The sequence below is a fragment of the Petromyzon marinus genome, chromosome 33 (assembly GCF_048934315.1).
Source record: "Petromyzon marinus isolate PM22_M1 ecotype Great Lakes invasive population chromosome 33, UKy_Petmar_22M1.pri1.0, whole genome shotgun sequence".
Taxonomy (NCBI): Eukaryota; Metazoa; Chordata; class Hyperoartia; order Petromyzontiformes; family Petromyzontidae; genus Petromyzon; species Petromyzon marinus.
In genome coordinates this window covers 2,955,614-2,977,956 of record NC_133699.1, presented here as the reverse complement: position 1 = coordinate 2,977,956, position 22,343 = coordinate 2,955,614, and the positions used below count along the sequence as shown (strand labels likewise).

The window sequence follows — 22,343 nt, the reverse complement described above, 5'->3', positions numbered from 1 at the left end:
GTTACGTCAATCGCAGTGGCCGTCGCTGTTATTTTACATCTGCAATTGTTTTTAATTTTTTCCCACAAAGTTAGTTCCGTAAAGAAACGCTTAAAAACTCACGTGTGAACTAAGCAAAATGAACATTTTACAATGTTTATTACTTAAATTGAAGCGCTTTGGTATAGTAACACTGAAAGTGAACCACAAGAGTCAGTGTAATTAAAGGGGATGGGAATACATCTACAGTGGATGGCTAATGTCAGCAGCTGGCTCATCGGTAGAGCAAGCGGCTCGCCTTCTGGAGGTCACATCAATCCTTCCTGGGGTCATTAAAACGAGTACCACTTTGTGGTTGCCCTGTGGAAAAACCTGCCACCACCATATAAGTGCGTAATATGCATCACTGGCTCAGGACTGTAAAAATAGCAGATGACCAACACTTCAATGCTCATTTAAGCAATAACTTACTTTGAAATTCAGCAGACCGATGGCATGTTATATAAAGGTAGAGTGGATCATATCGACAGTACAAGCAAAAGCTAACAAATATCACATAGCGCCGCATGATTGTTTAACCATCAATCAGAGACAGGGCCAAGGGTGGCCAATGAGCTGTCAGCCACGGAAGCCACAGGGCCGTGTGGGACACTGCCTCGCCGTGCCATAGCATACTAGAAATATCAGGATCTTACAGCTCTGCAGCGATGAGCTTGCTGTCTTTCTTCCAGCAGTCCTTGAAGTGTGAGCAGAACTCGTGCCACAGCGAAAAGAAATGATTTGGAGAGACCTCCTTCTCTCCTGACCGGGGCTTTATACCAAAGAAGCGAGCCGTCTCGAGAAAACTGACCCGATAAACAATTGCAAACACACATCGCCATCATCATCATCATCGTTATCATCATCATTATCGTTATCATTCTCATCATTATCATCGTTATCATCATCATTATCATCGTTATCATCATCATCGTTATCATCATCATTATCATCGTCATCATCATTATCATCGTTATCATCATTATCATCGTCATCATCATCACTCACACAATCGCCTCCATCAACATAATAAAACACAGTACACACCGTCAAATATCCGACTTGCAGGGAACTGCTGTAGTATATAGGTGGATATGTGAAAAGGGCCAGATTTTTTAACGTATAGATAAGCATGAACGCATCCGCCAATGCCACACAGTGTGGGCAGTCAATTGGACAAGGGACAGTCGGATATGTGTCATTGTGCTGTACGATCGTTCTCATGAGCATTGCCTTGTAACCTTAAATTTTAGAGTTAAATATGCACAAAAATAATCGAGAAAACTATCAAATGCTACTTTTAGTAAAAGCTACGAAAAATAAAATAATTAACACTGCTGGCTTATTTTTCTGCAAAGTTAAAACATTTGCTTCGAGCCATTGAATATTTATTTTGGCGCCATAAAAAAGTTCATTAGATCATGCCTGGTCTTTCATCCTGTTCCTATGGGCTTACCTTGCGTGCGATTCTTCCAGAAACCTCTCCTCTGCATCTTGTTCAACTTTTGCTGAAAATACACAGACACGATAACACAAGGAGAACTCTTTATAATTAATGTTTATTGCGCCAACTCGAATAGCTCAGCTGAACTCTGGAAACAATATATTCCAGCAACAACACCAATGGTGCATTACAAATGTGGGGGGCTATTCATATTTACTTGAGCGCAAGGTTCATTTGTTTAGTCGATAACTGTGTTAATAAGTTGTCTGCTATTGGCATTTCTCACAGCAGGCTGCAAATGTGAAACACTATATCATTCATTTATGCATCAAACCAATGTTTGGCAATAGCCAAGTAACAAACACAAGTTCATATTTTTTTGTGTTGTTTACTAACTCAAATCACCAACAACTATCATGGACATATAATGTGAACGTTTACTATTTATTCAATTGATATTCGGTTGAATCTAGATGCAAGATAAATCAAAATAGTAATTGTTGTTGTAATGTATGCTACATTAAAAAAATAACGGAACAAGGCAGAACACATTAACAAATACATTGCAAATGAGATCATACAATTGAGACGCAGTGGATTCTTGAATAGAATTGTGACCTCAAATTGTGACACCTGGAAACCAGGCATGCACATTTAGAGCGCCGACAACAGCATTTCGATTTCTCAAAGTTCTGTACATCTTTGAAGTACAAGCACACAAGTAGTTCGCAATAATTTGTTGTGCGAATGGATCTAATTGTTGCTATTTAGCAAAGGCGAGGAATTGTACTCCTGCCAACACCGTTAAACTTTTTTTTTTGTTAGTCACCGTAAAAGGTTGGGAGTTTATTTTTCCCCCACGCGTATATATTTTTTGGCTCCAGAAGTCCTCGCGAGCGAGCTGGGATGCCTGACGCAGGGATGAATGTTGTCGCTGGCCAAGCCCACAGAAGCCGCGTCCAAAAACAACCGCGTAAAGACAAATCTGCTCGGTTCACTTGTTACAAAAAGCCACTGCCGTTATGAACCGTGATGTTTTCTGCTGGCACCGGCTTATGTTACACATTTTAAGTGAATAATTTCTGATTAATATCCATATATTTTGAACTGTTAAAAAGACTGAACAGAAATGTATTGCACTTTAGCGAAGTAAATCGCAAAGATTGTTTCAAACGTTAACGCAGTATACTGTGAGAAGGCTTAATTGGCTGAGGCTCAATGTAGGAAACATTCTGGCCTTCTTACAGACTGTTCAAAACGAAATCAAAGCAATCGTCAAATAAATTATAGGCAACATTTTTGCTACCTGAACCTTAACTCATCAGTCTGTTCAAGCTTTTGCACCTTAAAAAAACAAACTAAGTCTTAATAATTTCAGGATATATGCAAAGATGTGTTTTAAGGTGGCATCAAACACTCCTGACTTCTCGATTTGAACGGGAAAAGAATAATACGAAGGAGAAAAAAAAACAACGGTATAAATTTTCCAGTGAAAGAAGTTCTTTCTTGTTAAAAAATAAACAAGCAACTCATTAGACAAACAAATACGCTTGCAAGCAAAACTGCCAGTCATGACATCGCCGGGGTCTTTAAGGGGTTAAGCCCCCAGAAAGAGGGATAGTGTCCCTACACAAACCTCTCCCACTTGCACGGCAAGAAAAAGACCGCTTAAGTCTCGGTTTTTTCCCCCTCCGCCACTCTCTCACGCGTTTGCCATTCCGTTGGGAAGTCGGACAGGATGAACTATGTGTCACTTGGTGCCTCGGCAGGGTGCAGTAGCACACAGCAGGGGGGGTGGGGAGGGGAGAGGCAAGGAGGCCGCTGCTTGGCCGTAGCCCCCCTGACCTCTGCCCTTTCTCTCCGCCCTCTCGCTCCGCTGCGCCTTTCATCAGGCGCCTTGTGACTAATGCATTGGTCTCAGGCCGTGACTTTTCCCCGCGCGCAGGCAGGCAGGCAACTCGCCGGCCCTCTCTCCCGCTCAAATTGTGAGGCCACCTTTCATCTCGCGCGTGTTGTTTCTTCGCTACTGTTACAACGTCCACCTCCTCTCTGTCGCCGGCTCCAGCGCCGCACTCACAGCACGCCGGATGGGGGTCAGGCCATGTTGTTCTAGCAATTACATCGGCGACGCTCGAAAACTTTTCGGAAAGTTGCTCTCAATTGTAATTAAGATCAGCAATTGCACCCGTTATGTCACTACGCCGAAAATGCCACAGAAGATACAGCAATTAGTGAAATGTCACGCAGTCATGTTACTAGAATTTCAATGTAGAATTTACAGAGCTGTATATGCATGGATTAATGCCTCCACCCACACTGTTGTTGGTCATGGCGGTTGATTGACCATACTTCACCATGCTGTTCAGTGCCCAGGGCTCCTTCATAGATCACTCGCCACCGATGTTGGTCACGGCCGGGGAACAAACCCAAGTGGCTCGGCTCACCACGCAGTGGGCTAACCACTGTGCCACCACTGTCCCCAAAGCTGTGCTATTCCGCTGCAGATTATGAACAATCAGGATTGACAAAGTATCGAAGTTGGAGTTGCGAATCAATCACTCGTTACAAGAAAGCCTTGCAAGCTTTGGAAGCGGCTTTGCGAATGGGGCGATGTGTTCCTGCACACGCGATACACCAATATTCTGACACGTGAGCTCTTTACCTCCGCAAAGTTGCCTTCATCTCTACGCGACATCAACTGCTCACCTTACTAAGCTTTTTGGATCAATGCGGCTGAAAAAAAAAATCAATTTTGAGTGGCACTGACGGAACCCGCTGTGAAGCATTTAATAGGTTGTTTTTGTAAACAAGTCACCCGATATATTGTTTCAGCACTACCCTACGGGCAGCACCGGCCCACTGCAACTGGAGGAGGGCCTAGGGATTACTGATCTGAGGGCACGCGATGAGGCTTCACTTCGTCAGCCACCGCGACGACCCGCAGAGAGATACATTTCATCAACTGAAGACCTACACATATGTGAATAGATATTATTTCAATCGCCACGTATTGTATGAAGACAGGTTGCAGGCATAACGTTCTTGTTGTTGTAAAAGTAAACGTGGATTGGTGGACACTGCCGTGGTGTAAAGGTCAGCATACTAGACTCCAGAGGTCGCCGGTTCCATCTCCCGGCGTGGCGGTAGACAATCGGATGTTTGCTCAGTGTGGAAGAGTAGGCCAAACTTCCCTCCAAGGGGGCTCTCAAGAGCTCCTCTAGACCCCTCTTGTGTAGGCCCTGTTGCTAGCAGTGGAGTGAAAAATAAATTGCAGGACTGCACATTAACCCTTTCTATATCCATAAATCAAACATTTTATCGTAATAATTTCTACACGAAGCAATTTAATATTTCTGCAATTGATAACGCTTTTGTTGTTATTTTAATGAGACCATTATTGCTCAAAATTGCAATTGCTCTTGCTGGCAGTGTGTTAATTTTTAAGAGCAGATTAATTAAGTGGTATTTGGCTTGCTAACAAAGAACCCTTTATTGCAATTTGAGAATCGCACTTTGGTTCACAATTAGCCACTGTGACCCTACACTTGCACATCATGACTGTGAGATCAATTACAGTAATTAACTTAGCTGAGGCCAATTCACTGGCTAACCAGTGGAAGGTGTGATGATGTGTAATTCCTTTCCTGCTCTGCCCTTCATACTAAACCAAGGTCTAAGAGCCTGGGCTAAAAGCCAATGAGCTGGCGGACTCTAAGAGGGTTAAGCGAAGACACCATGCTGCGCTTCCACGGCCATTGGTAACCAGACCCGAGTAACGCTTGAACGTTCTTGTCTTAGCCCAGCAGAGCTCATTTCTTGCCTCAAAGTTTCATTTTCGCACGGCTCCATGGGCTCGGGACTGGACATCTGTGAAAAAGAGCTTCACAGCTCAACGGATTTGTCCAGGATGAAGAAATATTCTGATTCCGACTCCTCCTCCATCCCTCGCCACCTCTCCCTTTGCCCAGAGGTGGGCATGAGTAATTCATAATAAGGTTTAATAGGTGCTTGCGTTAACACATACTATCCAAAGCTAAAATATCTCCATATATAATTTTACCTATGCATCACTATTTTATGCAGATATTAAAATTTTTACTGGGGGTTTTTTCTTTCTTTCTTTACAAGTGCTATTTATCTTTTTAGCTAAATAAGGCACTTAGCAGCCTCCACGTAAAAGGTGCTTTAAGAGAGTACATTATTATTATTATCCGATGGCATTATAACTACTTCCGAAGAGCAGCTCCAATTACCGGCCCACTTGCAGGCTTCTGAAATCGAGCAAGCGGGCCTCCTCGGCCCAGTTCGGCCGACGTGGGAAATCCGGGCCGGCTCGCCTCGCAGCTACCGCAGGGAACGTGGCACGAGAATCCGAAACTCCGAGCGCGCGATGGGCCACCGGCCACCGTCATCCGTCGCCTTACGGCGGCCGCGCACCTTTCTCGACGAATTCTTCCATTTCGGACTTGAACGGCTCCAGATTTTCCTCGCTGGAAAGTCGGCAAACCTTCGCCATCTCAGTCTCGCACACTGCACGGGAGAGATGCGAGAAGGGGCCCCGGTGGTTAAGTCACAGACTGGTAAGGCAAGTAACGACACGTTGAGTGAGCAATCGGATGTAGATTTTTTTTTTTTGCTGACAATAAATGCGATAAATCACGCGCGAATGTTAAGCTTCTGTTACACGGAGCCTGATCAGAGCAAACGAGGAAGGCGGGACTCATCGGAGGCAGGCAATACAAACGAGACAGGACATGGGAAACGGAGGGTAAAATGAGACTGCACAAACGAGGCAGTACGAATGAATTTTGAAAAGACAAACGGAACATATGAGACCTGACAATTAATCAAATCACTTGGAGGGTGAACTGTCATTCGCTTACTAATCTAACAAGCATTGCAACTCGGTGGATAATAGAGCCATTAGGAATTTAAATTTGTTGACAAGTTTAAATAGTAAGTGCCAACACCAGGGGATTTCGTCAATGAAATTATATTGCTTGGTGTAAAAAATGTTGCACTTTTTGTGTTCATACCAGATGCTATTACCCACATTTACATAAGTGGTACCACGTTAAGTAACAAACTTAAAACACGCTTGGCTGACATAATCATTTGAGCCTTTCTCCAGACCTGTTTTCACACCATTTGAGGCCCGGATTTATTTTGCAAAAGGAAAATATGCGGCAAGCAAAACACAGGGTGCCCAGCACGGACACCTTTCAACGGGCAAACACTCACGCACACACATGGAGATTTCTTTAAAAGCTCGCAGACATTCAAAAATGCCACGTCGCACGCCACCGACCCCAATTCAATACATTCACCAAATTCTCTCCTGGACGACAAACACAACAACCCACGACACCTGAACGTGTCATCGTCTGCTCAGTTTACGCGCTGCAGAGAACAATAAGTTGTTATTTCACAGTCTCACGCCTCCTGCATTGTTTCCCATTACTGCACCTTTCCTTGCTTCAGGAGTGAAGGGAGGTGCGAAGGTGGTGCTCGATTTCAGGACAATAGGTGTCAGTAACACGTGTCCCAAGGCCTCCAAAAATAAAAGCAGAAAGTGGAAGAACTGAAGCGGGTTTTTATTTTGTTATGGGACATATATACCCATTTGCCAATCCACGGCTGGATTAGGGCCTAGCCACTCCACGCAGGCCATTGCGGTTATTTAATAATTCTTCACCACGCTGGTCAGTGCGGGTCGGTGAAGATGGGAGGACACATTGTCATGAGGGCATGTTACTGTACAACAATTCATTTTGCTGCATTGGTGACAATGTAACCCCCCCCCCCCCCGCCCAGCGACAGCAGACTATAAATGCATCTTGCGTGCACGGTGATCGCCAACGATCGAGGCTCAACTTGGATAGTGCTTGGAGATGATTGGGTGAATTTTGGGTAATTTGGCCATAGGGTGTGGGGGTTTATGGGTTTTTAATGTGTTTTTTATTAATGCAGCTTGTGCTGGAAAATGCAGACTCTAAATTACGACACTCACGTAATAAGAACTATTTTTTTATTTTACCAGGTATGGCCCACTGAGCTATATAGCTCTTTTTCAGAAGAAACCTGGCCTAAAATGATAGCTCAACGATGTGGCCTTATCACGTGGAAATTTATAGCAGCGAAATACTCTAAACGCGTGTTTCTAAATGTGGAGGGGGAAACCGGAGGACCCAGAGAAACATTCATGCGACCACGGGGAGAGAGACATGCAAACTCCAAATATACAACAAAAATCAGGGTAGGGATCGAACCCACGACCTCCTGTATACCAAGCGAGGTAATTCACATCTCTCCACCGTGGCGCCCATGCACCAAGGAAACCCTCTCTGAGTGCCACAGACACCTTTTTAGAAGGGTCGTGCATTTTGATGTTTGTTCAATTCCAATAATGGGTATTTTGCATGTGGGAACAACAGTATAATAAATGGGAGTAACCCCATTCATACGAGGTAACGGTCTCAAAGTTCCCCACAGACAGTTTCAAAAATCCATTGGCCACATTACCCAAGCCTACATTCATATATTCCCATCAGCCTCCCATTCAAATACCAAGTTCAAAGCGTGCTTAGCTCCAGAGATCAAACCAGATCAGGCGCAGAGTGATTTATGAGGTTCATTGGGTCGACTACAGCATTCATATAAAGGTGCGCACAAAAGGCCTTGAAGCATTGTAGGCCAAGTTTCCATGGTTGTCACCCATCACTACAGTTTACCCAAGATTATTCCGGCTTTAATTTGCAGCTCTGCGTGTGAAATATATCCTTCATGTCAAAACAAAGACAAAGATCCCCCGTATAGCCTGTAACAGACTTTTGGGGCAAGTGCTGTTCACGAGCACAGCACACGAACGGGCCAATACCACGCTTGGCTGCCTTTGTATCCCTATTAGTGATGTTTACACACCGCACCAGGTACTAGTTTGAGGCCGAGTCGACCTAGGGGAGGCCCAGGAACTGTTCAGATAATCGTCACTGGCGTTGGTCGTGAGCGGGAATCGGACTCGGTTTGCCTGATTCGTAGCACAGCGTAGCGCTAACCGCTACACCACCGCTCGCCCACACGCACACAGGTGAGCTCACGTCCAACCAGAACGTTCAAGAACGCCAACCGAAACAGACGGCAGCGTGTATTTTGACCCTCATTACGATGGTCTGTCTGTAATTCTCTTTGTTTTATTATTATTAGCTGTGCATTATTGGGAGGGGGGGGGGGGGTGCTTCCAGTGACGCAGTACGGTAGCAGGGGCTCCCACTGACACTTTTACACTTGGGGTCTCCCCGTTTATCACCGGCTGTAAATTGTTTTTATAGACGCGCTGATTACCAGCCAGCGCCAGACACCGCTTCCTGGGGTCCAACAACCAAGGACCCCCTCTGCACTGGGCTAAAGTTTCCTCTAATCCCAGCCCGCTCTCTCTTTCATCCCATTTATTGCCGAAAACAAATTATTTTTACAACCTACAGCGATCGAACGCCAGATTCACCTTGTAACCGAGAACCTCTCTCGCCGTCGACCCGTACGTCGCAACCGTTGCGGTAACGGCACGTACACCGTGCTAAAGGGGGCAGCAGTGTCCATCAATTGTGAGGTCCATATCCCAGTCCGGATAACACACCCCACCCCCCAACCCTCCCCCCCCCCCCGCTCCACTGACCATCTTTGTCTTCCCAATGTGATGCCTCAACATTTTCCCAGCCTCCCCGGGCTTTCCGTTACCCTGCCAGCTACGAGCAGGCCTACCGCCACCACGACCGCTCCTTAACACTCGCGCCTGTTCTCCCGTGACGAAAACTACACCGACACTTTCAATGACCCCATTGGTCGTCTCAAAACCAGTATCGTCTTATGTACAATTTTAGAATCTCCGTAAAAGCGTCTTTTCCAAGGCCCTTTTGCAAATTTCGATTTGATGCGATCTCAAGTGGAGCTGTTCGACAAGGAAAAAGCAGCAACAGCTTTTAATGCTTGCGTTCATATTGATATACGAAGGGCGTTTCAGTCGGTGCACCATTTTCTCCTTCATTGTTTCTCAACCGTAAAGGTTCTGAAGCAAGCACTTCATGTCTGTATGATTTTGGGAAGGGGCACAGCCACCTGTGAGTATTGTGGGGGTCCGGGCACCCCGCTAAATGTTTTGACATGGCTGAGAGGCACATTTTTGGGGGAAAAACTCACGGTATATTCTTGAGTCCAGGGAACAAACTCACGGTATATTATTGAGTCCAGGGGAACAACTCACGGTATATTATTGAGTCCAGGCTTTTTTCTCTCTTCCACAAGGTGATATAATCGCTAATCTTTATGCCGATAAAACATTGAATACACAGCAGGGCACACAAACAGTCGGACTCAGCACCGAGCCAGTAGCCAGTAGTGGCATAGATTTAATGTAATTGTAGTTAGAGAAGGACTCCTCTTATCCGCGATGATGTTGGGGGGGGAGGGGGGTGTGAACTTTGGGGATCCTATCTATAATCTACCTAAGAACCACCATGAACCAACCATTCACTTGTTGGGGATATTATCTATAATCTACCCAATAGCCACCAGGAACCAACCATTCCAGCGTCGGACAGCTCCCAACCTCCATAGTGTGGCCGTACCCCCCACCCCCCCCTTGCTTGCAGGTCCCGATGCCGCTCGAAGCCCGAAACGGTCCTCGTCATCATCGGCGCTTCGACAAAAACGCAGCGGACCCCTCCGTCAACCGCTGATGCGGCAAACTGCTGACGCGATGCAAACCTGGCCGTTTCGGCAACGCGTGGAGCTCGCGGCCACAACGTGGCGCTCGCAAGGTAAACGGGGCGCCAGGGTAAAGTCAGGGAATCGTTAGCCGCCTAGATATTTCTCCTTTGGTCACGATCCATCGAGCACGTCCGCTCGATTACATCGCCGTGCAGCGCCATTACCGCTTTCACGGGTTTCTTCAAAAACGAAAACACATTGTAGATATTCTTGGTTCTTTCGGTAAAGTCATGTAGAAGGGAAACAATAAAATAATAAAAATATAAAACATTGTAGATACCACACTTTCACTCTGTGCACGGTCAGAAAAAACATCATTTACATTTCTCTCACGGGTGCCGATCAAAATGTTTTTTTTACCTTAAGGTTATGAGTCAGCTTATGACAGAATCACCCACAATTCACCTGACCTCAGTAGACCTGGAAAGCTAAGCAGGTTCGAGTCTGGATAGCACTTGGATGGGTGACCACCTTGCATAGACCAGATGAGTAGGCCACTGTGGGTTATGTTGTCAGCACAGACCGGTGCAGAAAAATTCACTGTTGTACTGTACTGTCCTAGAACGTCTATGCTGTCCGCATTCACGAACCCGCATTGATCAGCATGTGGTCAAGTATGGTCAAACATCCCCCATCACCAGCATGGCATTGGCGAGAGCCTGACCCAGAAGCGGGCTGACAAACGTGGATGTACATGTACAAAGTTACCGAATTAGAAAATGTAAGCAGACACCTTGTAGATCTTTCCTCAATTTCCGCAGATCTTTTTGAAAATCATCAAACTTGAGCTGCGAGACTTGGAACAGATCCTGCGGCTCTGGCAAGGGGAACACACTGTGGTCCGTGCCAGCGTTCTGAGATAAGGAGACAAAAACAACCCAAAGCAGCATAAACAATTACAACTCTACGCAATTTTTTTTTTCAAATAAAATACATCAGCTGCATCATTTAAGATGCAAGCGCTGCTGCAGCATTTTAGGATTGTTCAAAACAGTGCGTCCACGTGAAAAATCACGATTCATAAGAAGGGATTGTATTGCCAGATGTGTAGCCGATAACATCTATCTTCCTCAGCTCTGAGTTAAGAGCTGTTAAGAGCCAGCAGAGCTTTCAAGCAGTGGTGCATTAGGTAGGCTAGTGTCAGAGCTTGGTGTGAGCAGATCAGTGGGTGAGCAGTGCTGATATTTAACGTGAGATAGTGGGCGTTGTATAATTGTTCATGCGCTTACCTTCGAGACAAGGGCAATCGGACGAGACACATTTGCGTGGACAGGTGACGGACTGATGCACAGAATGTATTACGGTGTGGTAGCGAAGATGCTGAAATAATACAATCATGGCACTACAGGATGGGATTTGGTGATAATGTCAACACAAGACAGATGGTGATACATAGGTGAGTTGAGAATGAATGATGATTATAATGATGGTGATAATATTTATTTTTGGTTTCATTATTTAGTTTTGTATGCATTATTTGTTGGTGAAGTATGACATCTCACGGTTTTGGCTTGCATACACTACTATGTAGTGCTCGTACATGAATTCAGCAATGTGCTACATTTCCATGTCACTGTACACCAGCATACTTTTTGTCAATTGAAGACACAAACACATTTATCTTAAAAAGAAGCAACCTAACGCAGACAAGTTGCATTTAAAACAACACAACAAATAACAAAGAAAGACGAGGCATGCAAGACAAGACAAATGGGACCGCCTTTATAGGCACACACGCACATAGCTCTACATATACAAGACGCGCATACACACGCGCGCACGCACGCACGCACGTAGAAGCATATCAGGGCGAGCAAGAAAGACAGAGGAGCATCCTACACAGACAGATAGGTAAACTCCCTAGGGAGGCAAGTGGCATACACGGCCCAGCCCAGCAATGACAAGCGACAAGCCTGCGCAACTAATTATCCGGCTCACTAAAAAGGGACCCACGCCACGTTCGAACAACATGTGGAGCCGATCAAGCGAGAGCCCAAAGAATGCAAACGAAGATGGTGACGACTTTGAAACTCGCGGGGGGCTTTGATGCCGCAAGCAGCGCTGCTTGTAACGTCGCCCGAGCGTGGGGGAGGTCCCCATCGCGTTGATTAATGCAGACAGGGGCGACCCCCGCCCAACCCACAACCACCACCACCATCCGCTACCTTGTCGATGTTCCTCAGATAAAACGTCACGATGTAGCTGACCAGGCTGATTCGATTGTCCTAATGGGAGAGGGGGGAAAAAAAAAAACAAGAGATCAGATGTACTCAATTATTCCGAGCTCTTGCCAAAGGTGAAGTGGGCAAAACAAAAAAATAATAGTAAAAGGCATGTGAATACATCACCGGTGAATGAAATAGCTCCGCGATGCGTTCTCAGGTTGCACGGCATGTTTGTTTGGCACGATTTAATGTTGTGGATTTATTTTGTGATTTATATACGTGCCGTGATGATTTTGCTTCGTTCAAACGATCGTTCCAACTTCACAATTGAAAGAGCTTGGTAACTGAAGAAGCTTCCCAGCACGTGGATCGAAACATCGGACATCGCGCCGCGCAACATTTGGCACAAACCCGTCGGCGTACCGGAGAGTTAAGCAGCGCAATGGTGACACCCCATGCAGTAGATGCGTGTGAAATATTCATTTGCTGTGGCCTTTTTTTTTAACTCTGGCTATAACGTTTGTCAATCGTGTCTCTCTCTCTTGCTCGCCAGTTTTACACAAGTATTTCCAGGAAAGCGCTTGCAGTCGAGATCCGAGCTCCTGGTAACAATGTGCCGATGCCGATGTAATCTCGGTGAAATGTCGCGTCCGTTTAAATGTTGGGAGTTTGCCCTCTAAAAACACCGGTGGTGCTGACAAAGCCGTAATAAACTTGGCACGTTTGATTCACGTGACACTTTTATTAATTGGGTTTGTCGGGTGGAGGAGGGTTTACGACAAACATTATTGAAGACCAAACCCAAAATAAACCAATTATGAATATAGCTTTTGTTGGTTTAGAAATCAGCTTGAAATGTTTAAAATAAGTATTTACTAAACCTGTGGAATAGTTAAATTGAGTTTTACGTAGAAAGCACGCTGTTTGATTGCAAGTAAAGCTAATGTTAATCTGCTGGTAAAGATAAAACATATTTTTTAAATATCTTTTTAAAAAATGACCAGTTATTTCTTGATTTGACCAGTTATTGGTTTATGATAGTTGTTTTCTGGCCAGTATATTTTATAAAGTACAATTGTTTTTGGTCTTTACAGAATTAACACATGCAAATACCATGGAGTCTCTAGTGGCGAAAGATTGGGGTCGCATTAATAAAACATGACATACATATGACAGCACACAAAGTGAACACGGTAATTCTGCATAGCCATTTGGAAACTTAAAAATAAAAAAACGTGCTGTAAATACCTTGAAGTAACCACAGCATCTGCTTTTAGTAAGAATTGTTGATGTATAAAATATCATAAATACATATTAAATTATTTTGCAAAATAAGAACCTAGTCTATTGCTCACCTATACGAATGAGTTGCCAAATGTTTATAAATCACAGCAACATAAATAAAGTTAAACAATTCTTCTTTACGAAAAAAACATTCAAGCCACTCAATAAACCGATGGATGAAGGCTTCATTACATCTTGTCAGTTATGAGGGTTTGTTTTGACCATACTTCATCACATTGATCAATGTGGGTTGGTGAATGGGGATGGTTTTGATATCACTTGCCATGTCAGTCGCCACAGTTGGGAATCGAACTCGGGTCGCTGGTTTCGTAGCACTGCGCTCTAACCGGGGTACTATCCTTATGCCCACAGCCTCTCCATTCCACCTTTCTTTCCACATAAGTGTCAATCCAAACCCAAGGAGGTCCCACGTGAGTTCCATCTGGTGACTCTGGGTGCCATGGTGGTGAAATGTTAACTGCCTCGCCTGGTATACAGGAGGTTGTGGGTTCGATCCCGACCCTGACGCCTGCTGTATATTTGGAGTTTGCATGTACTCCCCGTAGTCACGGGGATTTTTCTCCGGGTCCTCCGGTTTTTCCCTCCACATTTTGAAACATGCGTTTCGAGTATTTGGCGGCTATACATTTCCACACGGTAAGCCACTTCTCGTTGGGATATCATTTGATGCCAGGTTGCTTCTCAAAATGAGCTATATAACTCAATGGGCCTCATCTGGTAAAATAAAAAAAAATTGCTTAGTTTATAAATATTCGGTTGGTTTGAAAATATTAAGAAAAGACTGAAACCTCTGTACCATCTACAAAACTTCAAAAAAAATACTCCGACTGATTCCTGTTCGCTTTTTCACGTCCTCTGGTCCAACACCATTTGAGACTAGGCTCTTGAAGAAAGCTGTCTGGTGTGGACCAATCAGTTTCAAAGACAATGCATCATATACTATCAGACCATGTCTTTTTTTTTTTGCATGTTCACCACAAGTATATGTGGTTAATGCAGACATGATTCCTTGCAAAATATTTCTGTTTGGTCTTTTAACATCTAAACACAACTGTTTTATTGCCAGAAAGAGTAAAACCTATTCTTATGTTTTGATATTGGCAAGGGAGGTCCCATGATGATTCCTATTGAGCTCGCTTCTAGGTGCTTTTTGCATCTCGCATGGCCATGAGCAATAAGCCAGTCTCAGGATGGGAAAAAGTCAGCTGTAACGCAAACCGAGTAGTTAACGGAAAAGAAATGTCCATCAATTAGAATTAGAATCGTTATTCCAGGGTGCATAAAATACATCGTTTCCATCTATGAAGTTGGTTACCCCCACACGCCCCCGTACATATTTACTACTCGGAGGTCTAAGGTTAACCAACCAATTTCATTGTCCCATTACCTCCCGACAGTCATTCTGGTTTCACTTAGACCACATTTGTCAACGTTCGGCCATTTCTTATGGCGAGTATAAGCTTCGAGGCACACGCACAGAAAGAATAGATACCTGATGCTAAACACTCCACGTATACACTTGGCATGTCATTATTGATTTAAAATATGCTTAAGCACAGAGTCAAAACTTTGCGTGTAAATTGAATATCTACAATTAAATGCAAATTATATTCAAACGATGGGCTAATTGTGCCTTTTGGCTTCCTTGGGGGAACATAACCGCATATAAATGACAAAAAATAAAGATCACATAAATTGAGACTTTAAAAAATTATGCAAGTAAGAATATCCCTGGTTATTGAATAATCATCCTAAAAGAGAATCATCACCATTCTAAAACTACTGAGGGCCGAATTGTTTAATGTCTAACAAAAACAACAATCTAGAGCCCTTTGGTAATCCACTGCTGGTTGAATGCTTCCCCATGCGATCTCAGTTATGGAGGTTGTTTGTACATACTTCGCTATGCTGGTCAGTGTGAATTGGTGAAGGAGGTGCCCAGCATAAGTTCAGATATATCACTCTCCACTGATGTCAGCCATGGCCAATAACCTAACCTAGGTTACCAGGTTCATAGTGTAGTGCATGGATCACTGTCTCACTCTTCCTCCCCCATGTCTCCTTTATACCTGCAAGTATATCAGCATCATCATCATCATCATCATCCGTCTCTTCTATCAGCTCATCAGCAAAGATATGGCCGGATGAATTTCCACCATGGTATTCTTTCTTTATCCAGTATCACTGCTCGTCTCAATCTCATTCCTCATTCTTCTAGATCTCTTACCACTGCATCTACAGTGAGTGAAAAAAAGTATTTGATCTCCTGCTGATTTTGTACGTTTGCCCACTGACAAAGAAATGATCAGTCTATAATTTTATTGGTAGATTTATTTGAACAGTGAGAGACAGAATAACAACAAAAAAATCCAGAAAAACGCATGTCAAAAATGTTATAAATTGATTTGCATTTTAATGAGGGAAATAAGTATTTGACCCCCTCTCAATCAGAAAGATTTCGGGCTCCCAGGTGTCTTTGATACAGGTAATGAGCTGAAATTAGGAGCACACTCTTAAAGGGAGTGCTCCTAATCTCAGCTTGTTACCTGTATAAAAGACACCTATCCACAAAAGCAATCAATCAATCAGATTCGAAACTCTCCACCATGGCCAAGACCAAAGAGCTCTCCAAGAATGTCAGGGACAAGATTGTAGACCTACACAAGGCTGGAATGGGCTACAATACCATTGACAAGCAGCTTGGTGAGAAGGTGATAATAGTTGGTGCGATTATTCGCAAATGGAAGAAACACAAAAGAACTGTCAATCTCCCTCGGCCTGGGGCTCCATGCAAGATCTCACCTCGTGGAGTTGCAATGATCATGAGAACAGTGGGGAATCAGCCCAGAACTACATGGGAGGATCTTGTCAATGATCTCAAGGCAGCTGGGACCATAGTCATCAATAAAACAATTGGTAACACACTACACCGTGAAGGACTGAAATCCTGCAGCGCCCGCAAGGTCCCCCTGCTCAAGAAAGCACATATACATGCCCGTCTGAAGTTTGCCAATGAACATCTGAATGATTCAGAGGACAACTGGGTGAAAGTGTTGTGGTCAGATGAGACCAAAATCTAGCTCTTTGGCATCAACTCAACTCGCCGTGTTTGGAGGAGAAGGAATGCTGCCTATGACCCCAAGAACACCATCCCCACCGTCAAACATGGAGGTGGAAACATTATGCTTTTGGGGTGTTTTTCTGCTAAGGCGACAGGAAAACTTCACCACATCAAAGGGACGATGGACGGGGCCATGTACCGTCAAATCTTGGGTGAGAACCTCCTTCCCTCAGCCAGGGCATTGAAAATGGGTCGTGGATGGGTATTCCAGCATGACAATGACCCAAAACACACGGCCAAGGCAACAAAGGAGTGGCTCAAGAAGAAGCACATTAAGGTCCTGGAGTGGCCTAGCCAGTCTCCAGACCTTAATCCCATAGAAAATCTGTGGAGGGAGCTGAAGGTTTGAGTTGCATAACGTCAACCTCGAAACCTTAATGACTTGGAGAAGATCTGCAAAGAGGAGTGGGACAAAATCCCTCCTGAGATGTGTGCAAACCTGGTGGCCAACTACAAGAAACGTCTGACCTCTGTGATTGCTAACAAGGGTTTTGCCACCAAGTACTAAGTCATGTTTTGCAGAGGGGTCAAATACTTATTTCCCTCATCAAAATGCAAATAAATTTATAACATTTTTGACACGCGTTTTTCTGGATTTTTTGTTGTTATTCCGTCTCTTACTGTTCAAATAAACCTACCATTAAAATTATAGACTGATCATTTATTTGTCAGTGGTCAAACATACAAAATCAGCAGGGGGTCAAATACTTTTTTCCCTCACTGTATCTACCTGGTGTTCTGTCTCCCCCTACTCCTCTTTACTTCCACTCCTGTCTGCATCACCAACGACGGGATCCACTCCTGGTTCATTTTCGTAGCGTGTCCGAACACAAATGTCGTCTTCTCTCCTCGACTTTGTCCGCGAAGGTTGTTTTCACCTCCAACCGTTTCCTTATGTCATCATTTTTCAGTCTCTCTGCAGCCTCGATCCACTCTCGCGTACTTCACTCGTAGAGTGAGTAAATCCACCGATCCCTTGACCCTCGCGTGACAAGGGAGGAGAGGGGCAAAGGGGCGTACGCTGCTCTTGACGTCGCTGAGCTTGGGAAGGATCTCGAGGCCGAATCCGTCCGCCTGGCCCCGAGTGCGGTTTCCGCCGTTCATGTAGTTCCCCAGCGCCAGGATGAGACCCAGCACCTGCTGCACTCCCTCGCTGCTGCGCAGGCTCTGATGGGGGCGCCGCCGGCCGCACCAACAGCAGCAGCGAGGTCGAGTAGACGCAGAGGGAGGACGAGGCGCACACGCAAACGATGATCAATTAAGAGATCAGAGGGAGATGAAGCATGAGAGGGATACGCACGCCGTGGTGTTATGGTCCGAGGCAGTGAAAATGCCCAGCGTAAAAATTCGCGCCATCTGCTTCGCAGGAGACGGGGAAGGTGCCCCCCGGCTTATTATTGGGCCATTGTGTGCCGGCGTCATGGCCCAAAAATACCAAATTAAATTACCTGCAAATCACTCAATTATTATTACACGCAGCAGCAGCAGTAGCTTTAGTAATCATCGCCTCCCTCCCGCTACTGGCAGAGTAACGCCCCGCTGGCAGGCCGGTGCCGAGTCACCCTGTGCCACACGGGAACAGCTGCCACTGGGGGTGCCCTTTCAAACGTTTGAGATGAGAAGTGACGTTAAGTTGCTCATTGTGTGTAAAGCGCTCTGAGACGGCCCGGCATGAAGGGTGATGTATATAAAAAAACTAATTATAATTATGACGACGATGATGATGATGATGAGTAAGTGGTGAGGTGGTGTCGCACCTTGCACACGCGCTGCAGGATGAGCATCTTGCGGCGAATCGTGGTGATGCCCTCGGTGAACGTGGCCTGGAAGATGACGCAGAACACGCGTTCCGCGAAGCACGGGATCCGTGACAGCTCGTACAGGAACCTTGGCACACGAGCGCGCACACACACACACACAAAGAGCCACCATTACCAATGAAAAGTAAGAGGGCCCGGCGCCAGACTCCAGTCCCCATGGTCAGGGCTGAAATTGTTATAGAATGTTTTCTGGACTGCTGATTAGACTGGAGTAGGCCCGAGAGGTATCGTGTATTTAATAGCCAGAGCCCGAGTGAGAGGTAAACTGGATGTGGTGTGCTGCGTTTGGAAATATTTTACAAGCCGCTGAGCCGAACAGAAACAGCTGAAATTAAGCCGCACGTAAAGTCCCTGTTACCATTTAAAACTCGCCAGGGCTTCCAAAAAACCGGTCCTCACGGCACACCGCGGTCTTCTCCGTGAAAATGCAAAGTTCATTACATGCTGAATGCGCCTGAAGCTCACTAAACATGTGCCACGTGGCATAAGATATTCAAATAGCACTCTACATCACGCGAGGCATGTGCGAACACATACACACAAAAGAGCGCCATTTAATGCGAATTGGTGTCACGTGACTTGGGGGCAATTTCTGAGCACACGCAGCATGCAATGACTTCATTTGAATTTGAAAGGCGATTGCAGGTAGGTGAGGAACCGTAGACTCTACTCACTGTAGGGGGCTGAGGGCTGGAGTTTGGTATACTGGCAGTATAACGGTTGTGAATTTACTTAACATTTTTTTCTTTTTCTTTGGTTCTTTCGGTAAAGTCACATAGAATGAGAATAAAATAATAAATTGATAAAATAAAATAACACAATAATATTCTCACGACGTTTCGGCCACAACACAAGCGGCCTTCATCAGGTGAAGGGGGCGAGACTGTCTGGTAGGACAGCGTTTTTTATATACATCCAGCGCTGTCCTACCAGACAGTCTCGCCCCCTTCACCTGATGAAGGCCGCTTGTGTTGTGGCCGAAACGTCGTGAGAATATTATTGTGTTATTTTATTTTATCAATTTATTATTTTATTCTCATTCTACGTGACTTTACCGAAAGAACCAAAGAAGATGAATCATTGCAGTCACGAAAGCTTTAAATCGAAATTTTTTTCTTTTCTTTTTTAAATAATTATTAGGCTACAGGTTTTTGATTATTACAACTTTTGAGGTCAACCATCATGCATTGCTTAACTAAGACGCGTCATTTTGTTCCTTGCATTAAAAACGGGTGCGCTTGAAACACGTCCGCTTTTAATGTTAACGAAGTCAAATGCTCGTTGGCATTGCATCACCATTGTAGCATGCAAACCAACCCATCGAGAGTAACAAGAAAAAGGCAATCACGGAGGGCAGCCAACATTTACCACTGCCATTCGACAATCACTGTCAGCGTGAGAGGCAATGTGATGAGGGAGTCTGTGTTTCGCTGTAATGAGAGAGGCACATTGCCTCTCATCACAGCGAAAGACAGACGAGCAGAGTGAGACCGCCACCTTGTGGTTATCAACGCGAAATGCAACGTCGCTAAGCACACCGCCATTTAAACAGCGGAAACACGTGAAAATTAAACGTGGATATAGTACCGAGATCCCCAGGAGTGGGGTAGGATTTTTTTTTGTGACGCCATCGGTTGCTTTCAAAAGCAACGCTGGCTCGGGGTTTAATTGTTGTTATCGATAACAGCGATGTACGTTCAGTGAGTTGGGCCACCGGGAACAATAATTGACATTTGTAAGGCGTACATTTAGCGCCTTGGAGGTCAGTAACATGTTCTTATAGTCCACTCACATTGAGTGAAGTTTGGGACACCGGTGGGTGAATTTAGCGAACAAAAAATTGAGTCAAGTGGCAAAGAGAGGTTGGGTGGGTGAGCAACGTGGAGGGTAGCCGAGATGCTGTCGCTGTTTGCATGGCAATGTCCATGAGACAGCAAACAAGCTCAATGGGAGTTTAACAATTCACCACTTCTCCTCAATCAAATATTTTGTTGGCAGGAAGATTTCAGTTCAAGTTCAATGTATACATGTGTCAGCAATGTGGTCTTCAACCTATTCTATTATTTTCGGAAAAGTCTTGCTTATAAGAATATCTGAGAAAGATCTGCCCGGCTCACAGAATGACTGGAGCAATTCGACACATCATGCAAACGCCGTTATTTTCGTTGAAAATTTACAAACTCGACTCGTCATTCAACTTGAGTTCTGGGAGAAGCCAGGCCAACTCGGGCCCGCCAGAGTCGCGACTCAAGTTGGGCGTCCAATGGAAACAAAGCATTCGTGACAATTGCTGAGTACAATGATGAACTGCAGACGCGAACGTGAATGAAACACCGTGACGTAGGTCAACAACGTTGGGCTTACTGCTCGGGTTTGTCCAGTGGCTTGTGGTCGCTCTTGTCTTTGCTCGGCTTCACGTGCTTCTCTATTTTCTCAAGTTCTTCCTTCTGGGCTCTCTGCAAAAGCATTTCCGTATGAAAGCAACAAACAAGCACACGGCTAAGCAGCACCCTCTGGCGGACGGGAATGATGGACTTATTAAACCGCACGCTGTTCGGCATGGTGTTCCGATGATTTGCTCCGCATCGTGCAAGCTTCCTTTGGAGCCAAACAGCGTTGCTGGCATTCTACCGCGATGATCCAGAGCGTTGCAGACCGCTGCTGGTGTTACCGATTGGCTCGGCTCAACATCGGTGCCGGTCTATGCAAGCAACACCAGCGGCAAGCAGCAGCAGCAGCAGCAGCCAACGCTTAGTTTTTTTAGGGATAAATTCAGCAGCTCGATTGGGTGCCTGTAGGAACTCGTAGTGTATGCAGAGAAACGTCGGACATGACGCTGAACAACACATTGGAGAGCTACACAGCACAAGCGTGAAAACCTACGCAGCGATGCCGGAATGCTCTCCATGGAATGACTGCTGGTCTTTTTTGTCTTTTCCCCAAAAATGCTGTCCCATTTGTGATGTCAGTGTCATGAGGTAAGTGTCAATTGGATCTATCGCAAGGGCAGCGAAATCCTTCATGTTAGAGAACGGCCCACGGAAGTGGGTATCAACGAGAGCAACCTCTGAAACCTCCTTCAAGTGACCTCTGCTCCACACCACAGAGGACACCGCTCTGTCACTCTGCCACAGACAGCATCGTTCGCTGCATGACAATCAAACTGATATTTTCCATTCCCATAGTTGGAGATTAGCCAAATTCAGTGCGGAAGTAAACTTAATGAGACGTTTTTGTGCAGTCAGTGGTGACTGGACTGAGAGACCATCAACTCACGGCACTTTAGATTCCGGTTTAATGACAGCATTCACACTGAGGATCTCATTCGTGCCCCGACCTCTGGGCTAACCAACCACCTCAACAATACTGGCTCTAAACTAACGTGTAATTTCAAATACACGTATTCTTATAACATTATAATTGCAAATTAGTTGTATTATATCTCCATATATATAAAAGGCAAAGTTGTGATAATGTGTGTCTGTTCAAAATGTTTAGCGTACTTCCCGACATGCAACAAACTTGAAATTTGCCATGTGGGTACTTTCCAGACACCATGGGGGGAGGGGGAGCTCAATAATGCATGTATTTTTTTCACGGCAAGTGAGCTGTGACGTCAAATCTGTCACGTGGAAGCGTAACGCATTGTAGTGTAGTGCTTAGTGCGCTGCGCTATGAACCCGGCGACCCGAGTTCGATTCCCGCTC

The 22,343-nt window shown here is 45.1% G+C and overlaps 1 protein-coding gene across 6 annotated transcripts in view; it reads right to left on the bottom strand.

Moving 5' to 3' along the window:
• LOC116948314 (uncharacterized) overlaps window positions 1-22,343 on the bottom strand; it is a 79,835-nt gene that overhangs the window by 5,679 nt on the left and 51,813 nt on the right. For 4 of the 6 annotated variants that reach the window (XM_032964861.2, XM_032964864.2, XM_032964863.2 and 1 more), the window contains 8 exons: window positions 21,001-21,092; window positions 18,574-18,703; window positions 17,837-17,983; window positions 12,391-12,450; window positions 10,959-11,079; window positions 5,900-5,992; window positions 1,475-1,526; window positions 675-824 (listed from right to left, as the gene is read on the bottom strand). In XM_032964861.2, the coding sequence (XP_032820752.2) occupies window positions 675-824; window positions 1,475-1,526; window positions 5,900-5,992; window positions 10,959-11,079; window positions 12,391-12,450; window positions 17,837-17,983; window positions 18,574-18,703; window positions 21,001-21,092 (845 nt within the window). Of the gene's footprint in view, window positions 1-674; window positions 825-1,468; window positions 1,527-5,899; window positions 5,993-10,933; window positions 11,080-12,390; window positions 12,451-17,836; window positions 17,984-18,573; window positions 18,704-21,000; window positions 21,093-22,343 lie in introns of those variants that run through there. The other 2 variants (XM_032964865.2, XR_004403790.2) reach the window with 2 other exon arrangements.